The sequence below is a fragment of the Neolamprologus multifasciatus genome, chromosome 18 (assembly GCF_963576455.1).
Source record: "Neolamprologus multifasciatus chromosome 18, fNeoMul1.2, whole genome shotgun sequence".
In the NCBI taxonomy this organism is placed as follows: domain Eukaryota; kingdom Metazoa; phylum Chordata; class Actinopteri; order Cichliformes; family Cichlidae; genus Neolamprologus; species Neolamprologus multifasciatus.
In genome coordinates, this window is record NC_140456.1 from 19,480,096 (window position 1) to 19,495,133 (window position 15,038).

The window sequence follows — 15,038 nt, forward strand, 5'->3', positions numbered from 1 at the left end:
TTCCCTTGGGATCTATTCTTGGTCCCCTGATGTTGACTCTTGTTGTCCTAGTTGGATATTATTGAATATTTTTTTGACTATCTGGTTACAGTGAACTGTAGGAGATCATAACTACAGTGGTAACACTTCACTGTCATCTATCTAATACTAATTCGTGTGGATACATGAGAGACGTTTAAAAAATAAGTCTTACATTTTCCTCAAAGCTTTTATTTTCCAATTCCACACCAATGCACATTATTTATTTGACATTATTATCAGTTCTTGGTCTCATACTAAATACATTTATACAAGGAATAGGTAACTGATTTTAAACTTTGATATACAGTAATATGCAGAAGTCTTGAGCCACCTCTAATTGCTTTTGATTTTGCTTCAGTAGCCAGACTTTCATATCATTTTTTAGTCATCCAGTCCTTGTGCCATTTTTTAAGCCACTTAACACTGACCTAGAAATCATTTAAGCATAGAAAAGGTGCCTAACTCGAGGGATGAGCCATTCTTGTGTCTACACATAACAGATAAGTTATAAAGAAGCAGTTTTGAATATTTAGGCACTTTGTTACTAACAGCCTGTCACAAAAAGACACAGTTTGCTCCCATTTATTTAGTTGAATCTCTGAAAAATGTAAAGCACTGTTTGATAGGCAGGATGAACCAACAAAGAAAAGGTGGTAAGCACAACTAAACATACACAGAGACTTGATCAATTCAGGAACCACCAAAGTTCAAATCTACCATGAACTGGAAACTGCTGGAAAGCCAGTGTAACTGTCCACAGTGAAACAAGTTTTACATCCTGATGGACTGAGAGGGTGCTTGACAGAAATTTGCACCTTCCCACATTTATACATGAACTGGTAGCAGGTAGCTGAAGAAAAATGTTTCAGGGTCCGACGAACCAAATATTGAGCTATTTGGCCACAATGACAAGATGTATGTTTGGAGTAATAAAGGTGAGGTGTTCAAACCTAAGAACACTGTACCAGCCGACAAGCATGGTGGTAGCATCATGCTCTGGGGCTGTTTCGCTGCCAGTGGTGCTTGTACACTGGATAAAGTGGCTGAAAAAATGAAGAAGGACTATACTGAAAATTTGAGGACTGTTCTGGGTCAGTGCCAGGAAGCTAAATCAACTCTGCCAGTTCTGCTAAGAAGAGTAGTCAAATATGCAGCCAGAAGTATGTCAGAAGCTTGTTGAGTGTCTGGCTCAGGTGCAATTTGCTAAGGGATGTATAGATTTATATACTTTTAACCCTATGTGGGCTAGAGACCATTAAAAAGAAATTCACACTTGTGCAGCCAATTCTTGTTTTTCTTGTTTTAATTATAATCCCAAATTACCATAACATTCATGCCCATGACGAGTAACTTCTGAGGACAACTGTACATTCATAGAGCCATCAGTCTATAGGCTACTTCCAGGTCCAGGTCACCCTATCCCACTGCTTTAATTATGCACACCAAGAAGGACCCCCATCTGTGTTTTTAGTCCAGGTGATGTTGTTCCTTGGTCTTTCTATTTATTGGCAGGTACTGAGTGAAAAGACAACCATCAGTTTCTGGGTTCTCTGTGTCATTATTCTATTTTCTAATATTTATTTATTTAAAAAAAAAAAAAAAGCAAATTTTCATCCAACTTTCATCTTGTGTCGGATTATTGGACTGCCAGGACTATATGGTAGGTAAAACATACATTCTGAAAAACAAAGGCTGATTAATACAACAGGAAAATAGAGAGTTCATAATAAGAGTGTGACACCTTTTTGAACATATATATTTTTCTCCACTGACTGTATTTAACCTTAGATGAGAAATCCTAAATTGAGAATTTCTTGTGTTTTGTTTGCTTTTTTATAAGTGGGTTGAAAGATATACAGCAATCACTTATAAACTGGTGAAAGTTGCAATACAATGTCAGTATTAAAGGAATCGATATATTGTTTTTAGAAAAGGCACGAAATGTGGTGCATATGCAAACAGCTTTTAGAGGATAGAAATACCAATAACAACAGGCTGTCTACATTTTTCACAAGTATTTTATAAAACCCTTAGCTACTAGGCTGTAAAAGCCACTCGTTGCTTTCAAAAGGGTACAAACATTGTAATTATCTGTGTAGTATTTAGCGTATTGGATGGCATGAAGCAGGATATCATGTCTCTCCCAACTCTAACATGCTTTCTCCTGCACTCTGTGTGGGCTACGCTACATTCGCTGATCAGTTTCCAGTTTCACCGCCTATTCTTCCAAGTTCTACGAGTGCGGCCTGCATCTTTACATTAACTGTGAATGTGTGCGCATATGTGTGTGCCTGTGTGTGTGTTTGTGCTTTAGACGGTCGTGGTGTTTTAGCAGATTAGTTGGGAGCTATTTGCTGTTGTGTGGTCTGTGTCACATTTCTGCACTGGTGGGGATCCTCTTTTGCTGGTTTTACCTTTCTGTATCTACCCTTGTCATTTTCAGAAAGAGAAGATTCTGCATGGAGTGAATGAGCACAATCAACATGGAGAACAGCAAGGTGACCAGTCGTCCGTGTAGAGCCTAAAATGAAAGTTTTTACCTCAGAACAAACGTGCAGTGTTTTTAAGAGCAGTCACTGACTAATAAAGTCACTAATTGCTGCAGAGTGTTGTAGACATAACTGAAAAGAAGCATTTGTGTTCAACTACTGTGGCAAATTGAAATACCTATTCATTTCAGTTCAATTTATATATTGCCAAATCACAACAACCTTTGCCTCAAGGCGCCATGAGTTTGAGTTTGTTTATTTAAATAAAAAGCAAAACAGATTTATTGTAAAAGCCTTTTGCTACATGTGTTGAACTGCCCCTTAAAGCACTGCTCATCCCCGCTGTGTGCATGTCCCCAGCAGCCAGTGAAGGAGGTGCCCCCCCTGCCTCGCCACCCGACCCCTCTTCCTGTGACCTCTTCCTCTCTGACCCCTGCTGTCACTTCAAAACACCACACCACAGGCTCCATCCAGCATGTGCAGGTGGCCTCATCAGGTGACTAACACATCCAGCATATTTACATTTATTTATGTATTTGTTAAAGTAATGTAAGAATATGAAAATGCAGCCATTTCATGTGTAACTGACAGCCTTGTTCCTGTTCTTTTCTTATACTCATGATCACACTAGATATCTGTAGGTAACACAGGATTTCACATACAGATATATATGTAAGTATATATAATGTTTGTTTACTTGTTTACAGTGGTGACATCATTCAATCATCTGAGGCCTCCAGAGAGGGACCTCACGCCATTCTCTCAGATGAAGTCTGTTAAGTCTCTGAAGCATGCCGGCTTCACTGCGGTCTTCACTGGACAAGCGGTGAGCTGGCTGGTGCATTGTTATGTACCGTCAGTGTTGGGGAGTAACGGAATACATGTACCGCCGTTACGTATTTAAAATACAAAATATGAGTAACTGTATTCCGTTACAGTTACCGTTTAAAAAGGTGGTATTTGGAATACAGTTACTTTGTTGAAATAAATGGATTACACGGCGGTACTTCCCTGTTTCATATTGTCAAGGGTCAGGACTGTTTGGGTTTTGTTTGACAGCTACGTTCTGTTGTTACAGGCGGCAGCGTTACGGTTGCCATGGTTACAGGGTGCCGCTCTCTCTGCGTGTTTCCTGGGTGAGAGAGCGCCTTTTGTTGTTGTTGTGCTAAGCTAATGTAGCATCATAGGCAGCGCAGTCCGTGCTGCAGGGAGAATGGACTGCCATACACGTTATGTGTCTGTGAGCGAGGAGGGAGAAAAAGGAAAAGTACGAGCTGTCATCGAGCAAAAACGGGAGCTGGAAGCATGTAAATATAATAATAACCACTGCAGCCAAGGAGAGTGCCTGACGAGCCCAGTTGTAATTAAGCTATTAAAACTTGACTGTACACCGTGTTCGTGTTTTCCTCTGAAACAATAAGTTCCGTTGGAGCAGCCTTTCAACGCCTCTCTCTGTCTCTCGCTAGCAAAGTTGACCCAGACAACAAAGTAAAGCTATTTTTCGGCTACGAGCCCGACATATTAGCCAGAGGTCCCTTTACTACGGTTCGGAGCCGCGGACCTTCAGTAACAGTAATAAATCACAACAATAGTACATTCACGTAGTTGTAAACAGCATGATAATATATTAAGTAATCCAAAGTATTCAGAATACGTTACTCTCATTGAGTAACGTAACGGAATACGTTACAGAATACATTTTGGGGCGTGTATTCTGTATTCTGTAATGGAATACATTTTAAAAGTAACCTTCCCAACACTGTGTACCGTACTGTACCGTACTGTAGCAGGCCATCTGCTAATTGGACTGTTGATGGTTCGATACCTGGCTGTTCCATGTATATATAAAGTGCTTAGGTGAATGAAACATATTGAGTGCTCACATAGAGTAGAAAGGTGCTATATAAGAACCAGCCTGTTCTTATATAGCACAAAAAATAACAATAAATTGTTGAGCACCGCCCCCTATTTACACAATAACCCAGTCTAAAAGTGGATTCCCTGGTGCTGCTGATGGAAACCTGGAATGGACACATTCATCCATTTTTTAATCATCCATCCATCCCTCCATCCATCCATCCATCCATCCATTCTCTTCTGTCTTCTGCTTCCTATTTAGGATTGTTGGGGGCTGGAGCCTATCCCAATGGATGTTGGGATATTATTCACAGATCATGATCTTCTTCCCACGGAAATGACAGCAATGTCCACTACATAACACCGTGTGACGTTACCAGAATGTAACCTGAAAAGTGAAGTGCCTTAAACTGAATTCTTCCAAATGACCAACAGGGGGCGACTCTGGCTTCAAAAAATCAGACTATCGTCTAACCTAACCCTAACGCAGACTGAGTCTATAGGGGAATGATATTATTTCGAACTGTGTAGGACCTCAGTAAACACATTTTGCCAATTATTGTTTTTAGACTTTATTATAACAGAAATATTTATTATAACAGAAAAGCTGAGAACTGAGGGGGAAGATACGCAGAAAATGACAACAGTGAATTGAAATCTCTGCCTCTACAATAGCCTTTCGAGAAATCAGTTATCTGTGTAACCCAGTGAGCTAAACCAGCAGTCTGATGAGTCTGACATCATCGTGAAAGAATAAACTGTCTTTATTAGGAAAAATGTTTATGAGGATTTAATTTCAGGGATTTTATCTTCAGAGCTGGAGCTCAGTACTTTCCCTCTGTCTCACATTATTGCGCGGTGACAGAAGCTTGACGGTGGGGAGGTGCCGGAGGAGTTACCGATTGTCGACGTGATCCTGGCTGACATTGACTCCCTCGTGCCGACACATGATGAAACAGGCCATCCTATTGCCGAGTGGAAACGACAGGTGATGGTGCGACAGCTGCAGGTCAGGCTGCAGGATGATGAGGAACAGAGGAGACAGGTACTGTCCAGCTTTTATACTGCACTGTGTATGCAAAATTCCCAAAGCGTTGAGCTACTTGCTTAAAATCCATATTGTTCCCTGTAACAGGACATAGCTAATGGCTACATGCCAGTTGACGGCTGGAAGTACTCCCAAGCCCACAACGCAGTCTTGGGACCCTTCGGTGAGCTCCTAACAGAGGATGACCTGGTGTACCTGCAGCAGCAGATTGAGTCTGTTTCACATCAGAAACGCTGCCAGGCGTATGAGCTGGAGCTGACCAGGCTGACTGAGGAGCTGAGGGCAATTTTACCTGATCCTATTGTCAACATTTCCCTCAACAGAGAGGTTCTGCAGCAGATGGACTCTGAGGGGAAAATGCAGCTGACTTTGCCAATCTGGTGCAGCCGTGTCTCAGAGATTATCAAGAATATGTCTCTCCTGGTGGCTAATCTGACTCAAATCACAGAAAAAGATGGTGAGATGGGGTTAGTGGAGGGCATGGTGGAAGGGATGAAGGGTTTACAGAAGATAAAAGGTAACCCAGGAATTGAACTGGGACAGGGATTAGTGCAAGCCCATGTGGAGGCCTCCGGTGTATGTAGGATACCTCACATAGGGATGGCATCTGCTTTTAGCCATCGTTTGGAGAGCAACAGCTACAGAAGAGCACAAAGGGAAAAGGTGGAAAGGGAGATCCAGCAGTCTGGAGTCTCAGTTAGAAACCTCAGATCAACCTTTGAGGGTCAGATTGGTGGCATTTATCCCTTTGCTGGGGTTATAAAAGCAGGAGGGGGGTTGACGAACCAGGCTGTAAATGGAGCTTCAAGCGGAAAGAACAGCGATGTCAATACAAACTTCAAATGTGAGGTTGACCAACCTGACACTCCTAAAACAGCTGCACCTGTAATGGAAACGACCAGCTTAAGAAAAGAGCGAATCGTGGTGCTGTTCCTAAGCCACTGGAAGAAATCTGCATATGCTATTACAGTGAGAGCAGCAAGGCAGAGGCAGGGACAGGCTGCAGCGCCAGGAAGAGTGACAGAAGCACAGCCCCAACAGAAAATCCCCTCCATGTTTCAATTCTGCCAACAACGAGGTGCTGTGGATAAAATACTGAACTTCTGGAGAAATAAACTAGAACTTAGAGAAGTGCAACCTTTACCTTCCTTTAGCGTTTCACAAAATCCTCCACTTTGTGTAACTTACTCCCCAGAACAATTCCTTCCAGATGTGGATGGTGTTGCAGTGAGCCACGACACCTTGACCCTCGATCTCTTTATGCTGGGTTACTTTCACATCTTAGAGCAGGATTTGTCAGCTGAGGAGAGGAAGATGAGACACCTCCTTTGCTTTGAGGTCTTTGACCATGTTGGCAGTTTTCCCTGGGAGAAGGTGCGGGACTTCCATAAGGCTGTCCTCCAGGAGATCCAGGCTGGGAGGCGACAGTGGAGCGACGGCTTCGAGGACATCAAATTTCACTTCTTTGGTGATTCAAATTCATGCCACTGTCCACCACCATCATCATCATCATTGCTGCCAGATTCCAAATTAGTACCCAAAGTTATAGTTCAAAGTGCTACTCCGGATGAGCGCTGCAGTGACACAGACTTCTCCTGCTTCCACAATGAAGACATTTGTAAATATATCGACCGCAGTTTTGCTTTCTGGAAAGAGAAGGAGGCGGAGTTGTTTGACTTTGAACATTAAGTCTGTTTGTTAAACGTGATGCTTTTGCACAGGTTGATGTTGGTGTGTTTGTTTTGTTGAACTAATAAAATTTGATGCATTGTATTAAAAGGTGTGACTGATAAATAGATGTAGTTATTGTGTAGCTAGAAAATAATGTAAAAAAAAAAAGTGATTTCCCATTTTGTTACACTGACAAAGTTACAGCAAACATTTCATACAGTTTAGATACTGTTTTCAGTTTAGATAATTTGAGGGGTCATTGCAATTTGTTTGGACTCTATTTAAAAGGACAGTGCAGTAAAAATACATATCGAAAGGAGTTTGATGATCATGTTAAATGTGTCCCAGCATATGAAAACAATATGTTCTCGGCTGTGTAAATTGACAGCATCTCTTATTAACAACACACACTGTGTAAAAGTCGGCTACACTGTGTTAGAAACCAGAAAGTGCTGAGTTTGAAAGGCAGGGAGGATCTGATAAAATATGTAGATGCAAAAGATGCATGTGCCTCTCAAACCGCAGTTATGTTAGAACGGAAGTGCATCTCCTGTCAGTTCTAAGATTTTATGTATTGGGAGTTAATAGAGAAATACAAAACATGACACATTAGACTGTAAACATTAAGCCAAGATGCAGGAGAAATGTAGTACACTATCACCATCTTCAATGGAAATAAGAGGTTAAGTAGCAGTCACGTGCTACTAATCAAATACACTTAATTAACTGATAATCAGCCAGTGTGAGCGCCTCTATAAAAGCAGAAGTTTTGGCAGTCTGCTGCTTTGGAACATTGCGCTTTGAGGTGTTTGTTATTACAATGCCAAAGAGGAAAGAAATAAGCAGTAACCTTAGGATAGCAACTGTTGCTGCCCATCAATCTGGGAAGTGTTAGTTTAAGGCCTTTTCCAAACAGCCAGTCTTCCCAGGAGTGGATGTTCGAGAAAATACAGCCCAAGGTCAAATTGCAGAAAGGGTTGTCAAGAGAAAGCCGCTCCTTAAAAAGAACATGGCTGCATGGCTTAGGTTTGCAGAGTTGTATCTTTAACAATAATCTTAGGACCGATGAGTGAAGATGTTTCACCATAACGCACAGCACCACGTTTGGAAAATACAGCATAGCAGCACAAACATCTGGCTTGAATGACGAGTCAGCATACAGAAGATGTTGAGATTCCCACTGGAAGTGAGCAGGATGGACAAGATCAGAAATGAGTACATCAGAGGGACAGCTCAGGTTGAGTGGTTTGGACATTTGCAGAATGAGGAACAGTGGATATACTGGACAAAGGGTGTTAAATATGGAGCTGCCAGGCAGGAGGAAAAGAGGAACACCTCAGAGAAGGAGTGCTCAGTTCAGGGTGGAAACAGTAAGACACTGTACTATGATATATAAATACTTACTTGTGAGTAAATGAATTGCATTTAATTTTTTTATAATAGAGGAGCATGGAGCAAATGCACAAAATGTGTAAAGTTTAGCATCATAAATGACAACAGACTATAATCTTCTCACGGGAGAAGTCATGGCAAACGAATTTCTCATGTTTTTGTTTCAAAAATTAACAAAATGATTAAATTGGTTACGATGTTTCAAACAGGATAACTGATCATTAACTTCTTAGAACTCAGAACTAGTCATTAGTAGTGTTGCTGGGCATTTTCATTCATACCAACATCCCATTTTAGGAAATTATATTGAATATACATTAAAGTTACATTTAAATGTTTTATATGGCTGGTGAATAAATAAAAATTACAATATTTATTAAATAACTGTATTTTTAAAATCGTCTCTTAGGTGTTTCTCTTATTTACCTTAAACTAAAAATCATGGGCGTTTTTAATTAGTTTATGTCCAAGAAAAAACAAAAAAACAAAACATAGTACAGCTTCAGGCCCAATAGAAAGGTGAGGGACTGAGATAGGTGAGGTCGCGCAGGCGCACAAGCTTCCTAAATTGACAGGAGGATGCTGAGCTGCATTCCCATCATTCTGTGAGGAGAGGAGGATCCCCCTGCGCAGGCATAGCGGGCGAGACACCGAGCGATAAAAACATATAAAATTAATCCAAGTCGAGCTGTTTATCTGCCACCATGTCCGCTGGAGGAGACCTGGGGAACCCCCTGAGGAAATTTAAACTCGTGTTTTTGGGAGAGCAGAGCGGTGAGTCAGAGCTCGGGCGGGTTTGGGTCGTCCTTATCAAACATGCGCATGTATCGAGGGCCATGTATGCAATCCGTGATCATTTTGGGAAGTTTAAAGTGAATCCAGAAGATGTTTCTAGTGGCTTTGCTATATTAGACGCCCATGTTGCCCCTGGCATAATTTGTAGCTGTGGAAATTTTGATTAACCTTTTAAGAAAAAGAAAGAGAAATGGCTCTGATATAAACGCAAATTCTTGTATATCACCTGGAGGGCTTTTTGTTGTTGTTTTTTTACTTGCCGCAAAGTGCCATCATTGGAAGCAGGCGCTGGGAATTGTGGTGTTTTGATGTGCTGCAGTGACCAACAAATATGCCCAACCTTTTTCAAATAACGCTATATTTCCCCATACATCGCTTATTTCTGACACAAACGACCCTTTATTGTGTTATATGGCAGCGTTTAACATTTCCCCACCACTCGATGGCTATTATTTTTTTCTTTTTAAAGAAGAAGAAGATAAGCGGTCCCCCATGTGTCAGTTCGGGACACACCCTAGGCTGGCGATGTCTGTAGCATCTCTAAACCTCGCGGTCTCCGATTCGGTCCCATAAATAATCAAATAAAAGAAAAAAAACGAGAGCTTGACAGCGCCACGATAATATACCAGGGCTATTTAATTCAATAATCCGTGTATTCAGGGTGTTATCGGCTGTGTATGTGCGTTGATGTGATGGCACAAATTCAGGAGGAGCGGATCGATAATGGTTTAGCGCTGTAAAGCTGCCCGAATACGTGTTCAGACATCAGACATCCAGAGTGGCAGCAGAGGAGCTCTTATCCCATCAAAAGCACGAGCAAAGACTAGAAAAACACATAATTAGGCCTAATATTACAGCAGCTTGGCCTGTTTGTGTCTTACATTGTGATGCTTTAGTGTGTGTGTGCGTGTGTGTGCTGCATGTCTAAGACAGAGCTGTGTGTCGACTGAAAAAAGCCTCACGGTGTGTTTGCGTGGCCTGTACTGCAATGTTGCTGTCCAAGGTGCTGAAAGGAGGCCTGGTGTGGCCACTGCCCATCGCTGGCTTCAGGAGTACTGCTGTCTGCGTACTGTGCATGAGGCCCTTCTGGAAAGAAAAAAGTCCTGTCCTCACTCATGTGCGGATCTGATGTAAAATGGTGCTGCTGGGAGGGATGTAAATAAAAATGGAGATCACTAGGCTCACCTTGATCCTCTGAGATCAAGTCTCCTTTGGCATCAGTCCAATGAGCATTAACAGCCGGTCTTTTTGTTACCGTGGTCACATTTCTGGACACAGTTTGTGTTTTCGTTGCAGTCACCTCTCACATTATTTTCAAGGATAAAAGACAGGATGGGAGGGGGAAGACTACTTATTGTATTTAGGCATATTTTTGGTGAATTACCGGGCAGATTTTGTTCCAGTGAGTCATGGATTTTTTCTCCCCCCTCCTTAATTTCTTTTCATTTTTACTGGCTTGATAACTGGCACTGGTTAAATATTCATATATAACTGTGGTGTTGTCACATCAATGAAGCATATTTTCATTATGTTGATTGAGATCATATATCGATGTGTCCGGACCCTGAAACCAACCTGTGTGTGCTCTGTTTTAGTGGGGAAAACGTCTCTCATCACTAGATTCATGTATGACAGCTTCGACAACACATATCAGGTGAGATCTGGAACAGATCCAGAACCTAAAAACAATTTAAATTATTAAGCAGCATTGATTGATGGCGTTGCTGATTAGCATCTATACGAAAGAGGTATTGGTGGTATTGCTTATAATTGTAAAAGAAATTCAATTTTTCTTTTGGAGGTTGAAGGTTAATATGGGACCGTCATTGCAGCGAGTGCTTTTTGGTCAAAAACAGTCAGTATATTAGATTTTCACAAATTATGTCCTGATCTGAATCATGCCATTTATTCAAACATGATTAGGAACAGCATTGCAGCACTATTAGTTTCTTTAAGAAGAGAAAATATATCATTCCTCCTTCGCCTTTCTCAGAAGTTTGGTACATAACAAATCTGAAGGATTGGGCCCTGAGGGCAGCACAAATTAAATTAGTGTTTTAGTCAGATTCAATTTCTGTGCTTGTTGGCTCCTTTTTTTCCCCTTTCTTAACAGCTTTGTGTATTTGAACAAAAATCACTCTGCTAGAGACAACAGATGGTGCAGAGAAACATTTACATTTTAATGTCTGGGTTTTTGCTGATGATTTTCTCCCCCTCTTTTGTTCTTTCCTCTCCACAGGCGACCATTGGAATTGACTTCCTATCGAAGACAATGTACCTGGAGGACCGGACAGTAGGAAACCTTGATCTACATTTTTAAAATTCTCATTTCTAAATACATGCGCAGATGACTTGAGGTTTTAAGTAGGAAACAGCCCAATTTCTTCTCTGCTTTGACTAATCCTTGATTTGATTTGCTTAATTATTCCCTTCCGTCACACACTAATGTGATTATGTTATGGTTATTTCTGGTAGTAACAGCTTTGGTAAGCTGACTTTTCTGGCCCTAATAACTCAGAGCCTTACCCATGGATCATCTGCTTTAGCCAGTATTAATACTTTTTCTTTGTCAGGATATTATTGTGCTCTGCCAGCCTGCACAGGAGCTGATACTGGCTTATCCTCCTGGAAGCGTACTTATAGGCTATGTGTGGTGTGGCAGTTTATGCCTAAGGCGTGTGTGTGTGTGTCTGTGTGTGTGTGTACACATGCAGGTAAGGCTGCAGCTGTGGGACACAGCTGGACAAGAGCGCTTCAGGAGCCTCATTCCAAGCTACATACGAGACTCGACGGTGGCTGTGGTTGTCTATGACATTACAAGTAAGCGGAAAGCTGTAGCCTGTGTATGATGTACGTGATACACTTGTGTGTTTCTGTGTTAAACAGACAAACACTTGAGTAAAAAACATATAGTTTTCTGTTGGGTTTTTGAGACAAAAAAGCTGTATGTAATAGGAAACTCTGGGCTCCACAGATGTAAATTCATTCCAGCAGACCTGCAAATGGATTGACGATGTCAGGACAGAGAGAGGAAGTGATGTCATCATCATGCTAGTAGGCAACAAGACAGACCTGGAAGAGAAAAGGTAAAGATGGTGGCTCGTAATCATCTCTAACATTTAGCTACAGTCTTCGACATGGAGGTTTTGTTCGTTAAATGAGCAAAAAAGCTGTTTGAAGCAACACGTCAATGCCGAATAAATTAGCCCGAGATGCTGAGTCTGGCTTGATTTTCCTGCAGGCAAATCACGATCGAGGAAGGAGAGCAGAGAGCCAAAGAACTGAACGTCATGTTCATCGAGACCAGTGCCAAGACAGGCTGCAATGTCAAACAGGTGATCCCTGCAGTTTTACCAGATTTCACAGCATTTTTGCCATCACTTGATTTCAGAGTCTCTACCAATCCCCAAATCCCTCCAAGGTGATCACGCCACCACACACACCCGGTGTGGATAAATCAAATGTTTAAATATGGACAATGTTGGTAAAATGTGCATTCTATATTTAGTTCTTGCTGGCTAAAGATGAATGAAAAGCAAAAACAAAAGCTAGTTTACCAATATCTATCTAGTACATTTACTCAACTACTGCACTGAAGCACACATCAAAGGCACTAACATTTAATGTTACTAGCTATACCACTTAACATCCAGTACAATTTTGGAAAATATCAAACTTTAGATAGATTGATCTTACTGCTGTAGTTATATTTGAGAAATTCAAAATTTTAAAGTAAATCTTCCTCAAGAGTATAAAAGTTCAAATCAGGCCAGCTTCAACAAGCGCTAGTGGACATTTTTTGTGTTGCATTGCTACTTTTATTCAATACTTCCTTCATCACCTTCAGCATAGACATTAAGTAAACATCAAGCCTAGTATTAGTCAAGGGGTAACATGATACAAAAAAAAGCTCCCATCTTCCCAAAAATAATTTTTCACACATCTTGTAATGCACTCCCCCCCTCCCCATTTTTAAGTTTTACCATTTTTTCATGCCCGCTGCCTCCTGCTCTTTAACCTCCTCCCTCTTGTTCTCCTCCTAGCTGTTTCGTCGAGTTGCAGCAGCCCTACCTGGAATGGAAAGCCTGGACGATGCAAATCCTGAAGGCAGTATCCTTTACAGCCGCCGTGACTCACCATGCCGATAGCCAAACAGCCCAGCAATAGGCAGCTTATTTTTAATCTCTTAGTGGCTGCTGGCACACGTACAGATAGAGTGCCGAGGAATCAGCCATTAAACCTTTTATGCTTAATAGAGGAGGAGGAACACATAGAGCCAGGAAGATGATGTGGATGCACAGGCACAGCACCACATAGTGGCTGACAGGGAAGTGACGGCAGAAGAGGGTGTGTGATGGAGGATGGTTGTGTAAGGAAGGTGAGGGATTCTTATCAATAAATGGGAATTATTATATGGAAACTTACAAACCAAGAAACATTTTACTTTGGGGCAAAGTTTTTGGGGCCTCAGATGGAGCTGCATAACATTGGATCAGACAAAAAACTACAACTATGGAGGGGAAGGAGATAGAAACAAGTAATTGTAGCATACAGGACCTGAGTCCACATTAGCTTACGGGAATCTTTGACTATCATTTGTGGCATGTCTAGGCCAAGTAGTTTACTTCGCCATGTGACTTTTCCTTAACGTGTCAATTTCCAGTGATTGACATCAAGCTGGACAAACCAGCAGAACCAGCTGTGCCCGAGGGCGGGTGCTCATGTTAATGCAGAGCTGCACTTGGACAGCTCCCTTCACACCATAGGCTTGTTGTGTTGCTTACTACTGGTTAGCTTCCAGTTGACTTCTCCAATTGGATATAGGATGTGGGCCTTGTATCTGATTGGACAAATCAAATGTTATCTTTCAGTCTTGTTCAGTTGTAAAATATTGTATACTTTGTCAATATGTAAGTGACTGGAGGAGAAAAGGGAAGAAAACAATTGTTGCAATGAAAATGAACACACACACACTGAAAAAACCAGTTTGGAGAAAAATGAGGAAACCAATGGAGTTCTTTTCGCTGTTATGTTTTGTATTTTTTATATATAAAAAGGGAAAGCACCAAAAATGATGCCTAAACACAGAAGGAGAAATAGCAGGAGGGTCGGCCATTTTTCTAAATAGCTGAACATGTCTGAATGTCTGCAGCACGCATGCACGCTGATCTGATCTTTGACCTTTGGCCTGCCCTACAGGGTCTCCGTGCTCTGGAAGGAGGCTGACTATCTTAGAATGTTTTATAGCATCTCTCTATAGCATCTCATGACAAGACGTATCTCATTTGATATTCCCACAACTTCCAGTAGGATCACCTAACAGTAGCTGTGAAAATGTGGCACTCTATCTCTCTATGGGTTTAACTTTTATAGAACAAACTGTACTGTGGTTAAAAAAGAAGTAATAAAGAGACAACTTACTATCACAACTCCCTAACCCTCCTAAAAGTCCTCTCCTCTTCCTTCTCTCCTCCCGCTATCCTTCTGTCCTTCCAGTCTCCCCATCCCTCCATCCCGGTAATACACATATAACAATCCACTGTAATGCACCGCACTGTATATAATAATGTAATATGTATGTTGTGAACGTCCCTCTGTAGAAGTGGTCCTTGTTCACCAGTATGAATAATGTAATAATGTTTAATGATTAATAAATTACAGATTAAAGGGCTTCACTCTCCTAACCATCAACATTTACCTGGTACCACAATTATCTACTCTTCTATTTGATTTACTTTCTGTTTTTTTCTGAGAAAATGTGAGAT

The 15,038-nt window shown here is 41.3% G+C and overlaps 2 protein-coding genes across 2 annotated transcripts; both read left to right on the plus strand.

Moving 5' to 3' along the window:
• The first annotated feature begins 934 nt into the window (after window positions 1–934).
• Window positions 935–7,990, plus strand: espnlb (espin like b). The gene is made up of 5 exons (XM_085140429.1): window positions 935–1,181; window positions 2,782–3,006; window positions 3,218–3,336; window positions 5,233–5,412; window positions 5,503–7,990. The coding sequence occupies exons 1-5, from the start codon at window positions 935–937 to the stop codon at window positions 7,102–7,104; spliced, it is 2,373 nt and encodes a 790-aa protein (XP_084996555.1). The 3' UTR covers window positions 7,105–7,990.
• Window positions 7,991–9,051: 1,061 nt separating this feature from the next.
• LOC146497773 (ras-related protein Rab-6B-like) lies at window positions 9,052–14,957 on the plus strand. Its single transcript, XM_085140530.1, has 8 exons — window positions 9,052–9,252; window positions 10,869–10,927; window positions 11,513–11,566; window positions 11,988–12,093; window positions 12,248–12,359; window positions 12,515–12,608; window positions 13,317–13,383; window positions 13,937–14,957. The coding sequence occupies exons 1-8, from the start codon at window positions 9,183–9,185 to the stop codon at window positions 13,999–14,001; spliced, it is 627 nt and encodes a 208-aa protein (XP_084996656.1). The 5' UTR covers window positions 9,052–9,182; the 3' UTR covers window positions 14,002–14,957.
• Window positions 14,958–15,038: the final 81 nt, after the last annotated feature.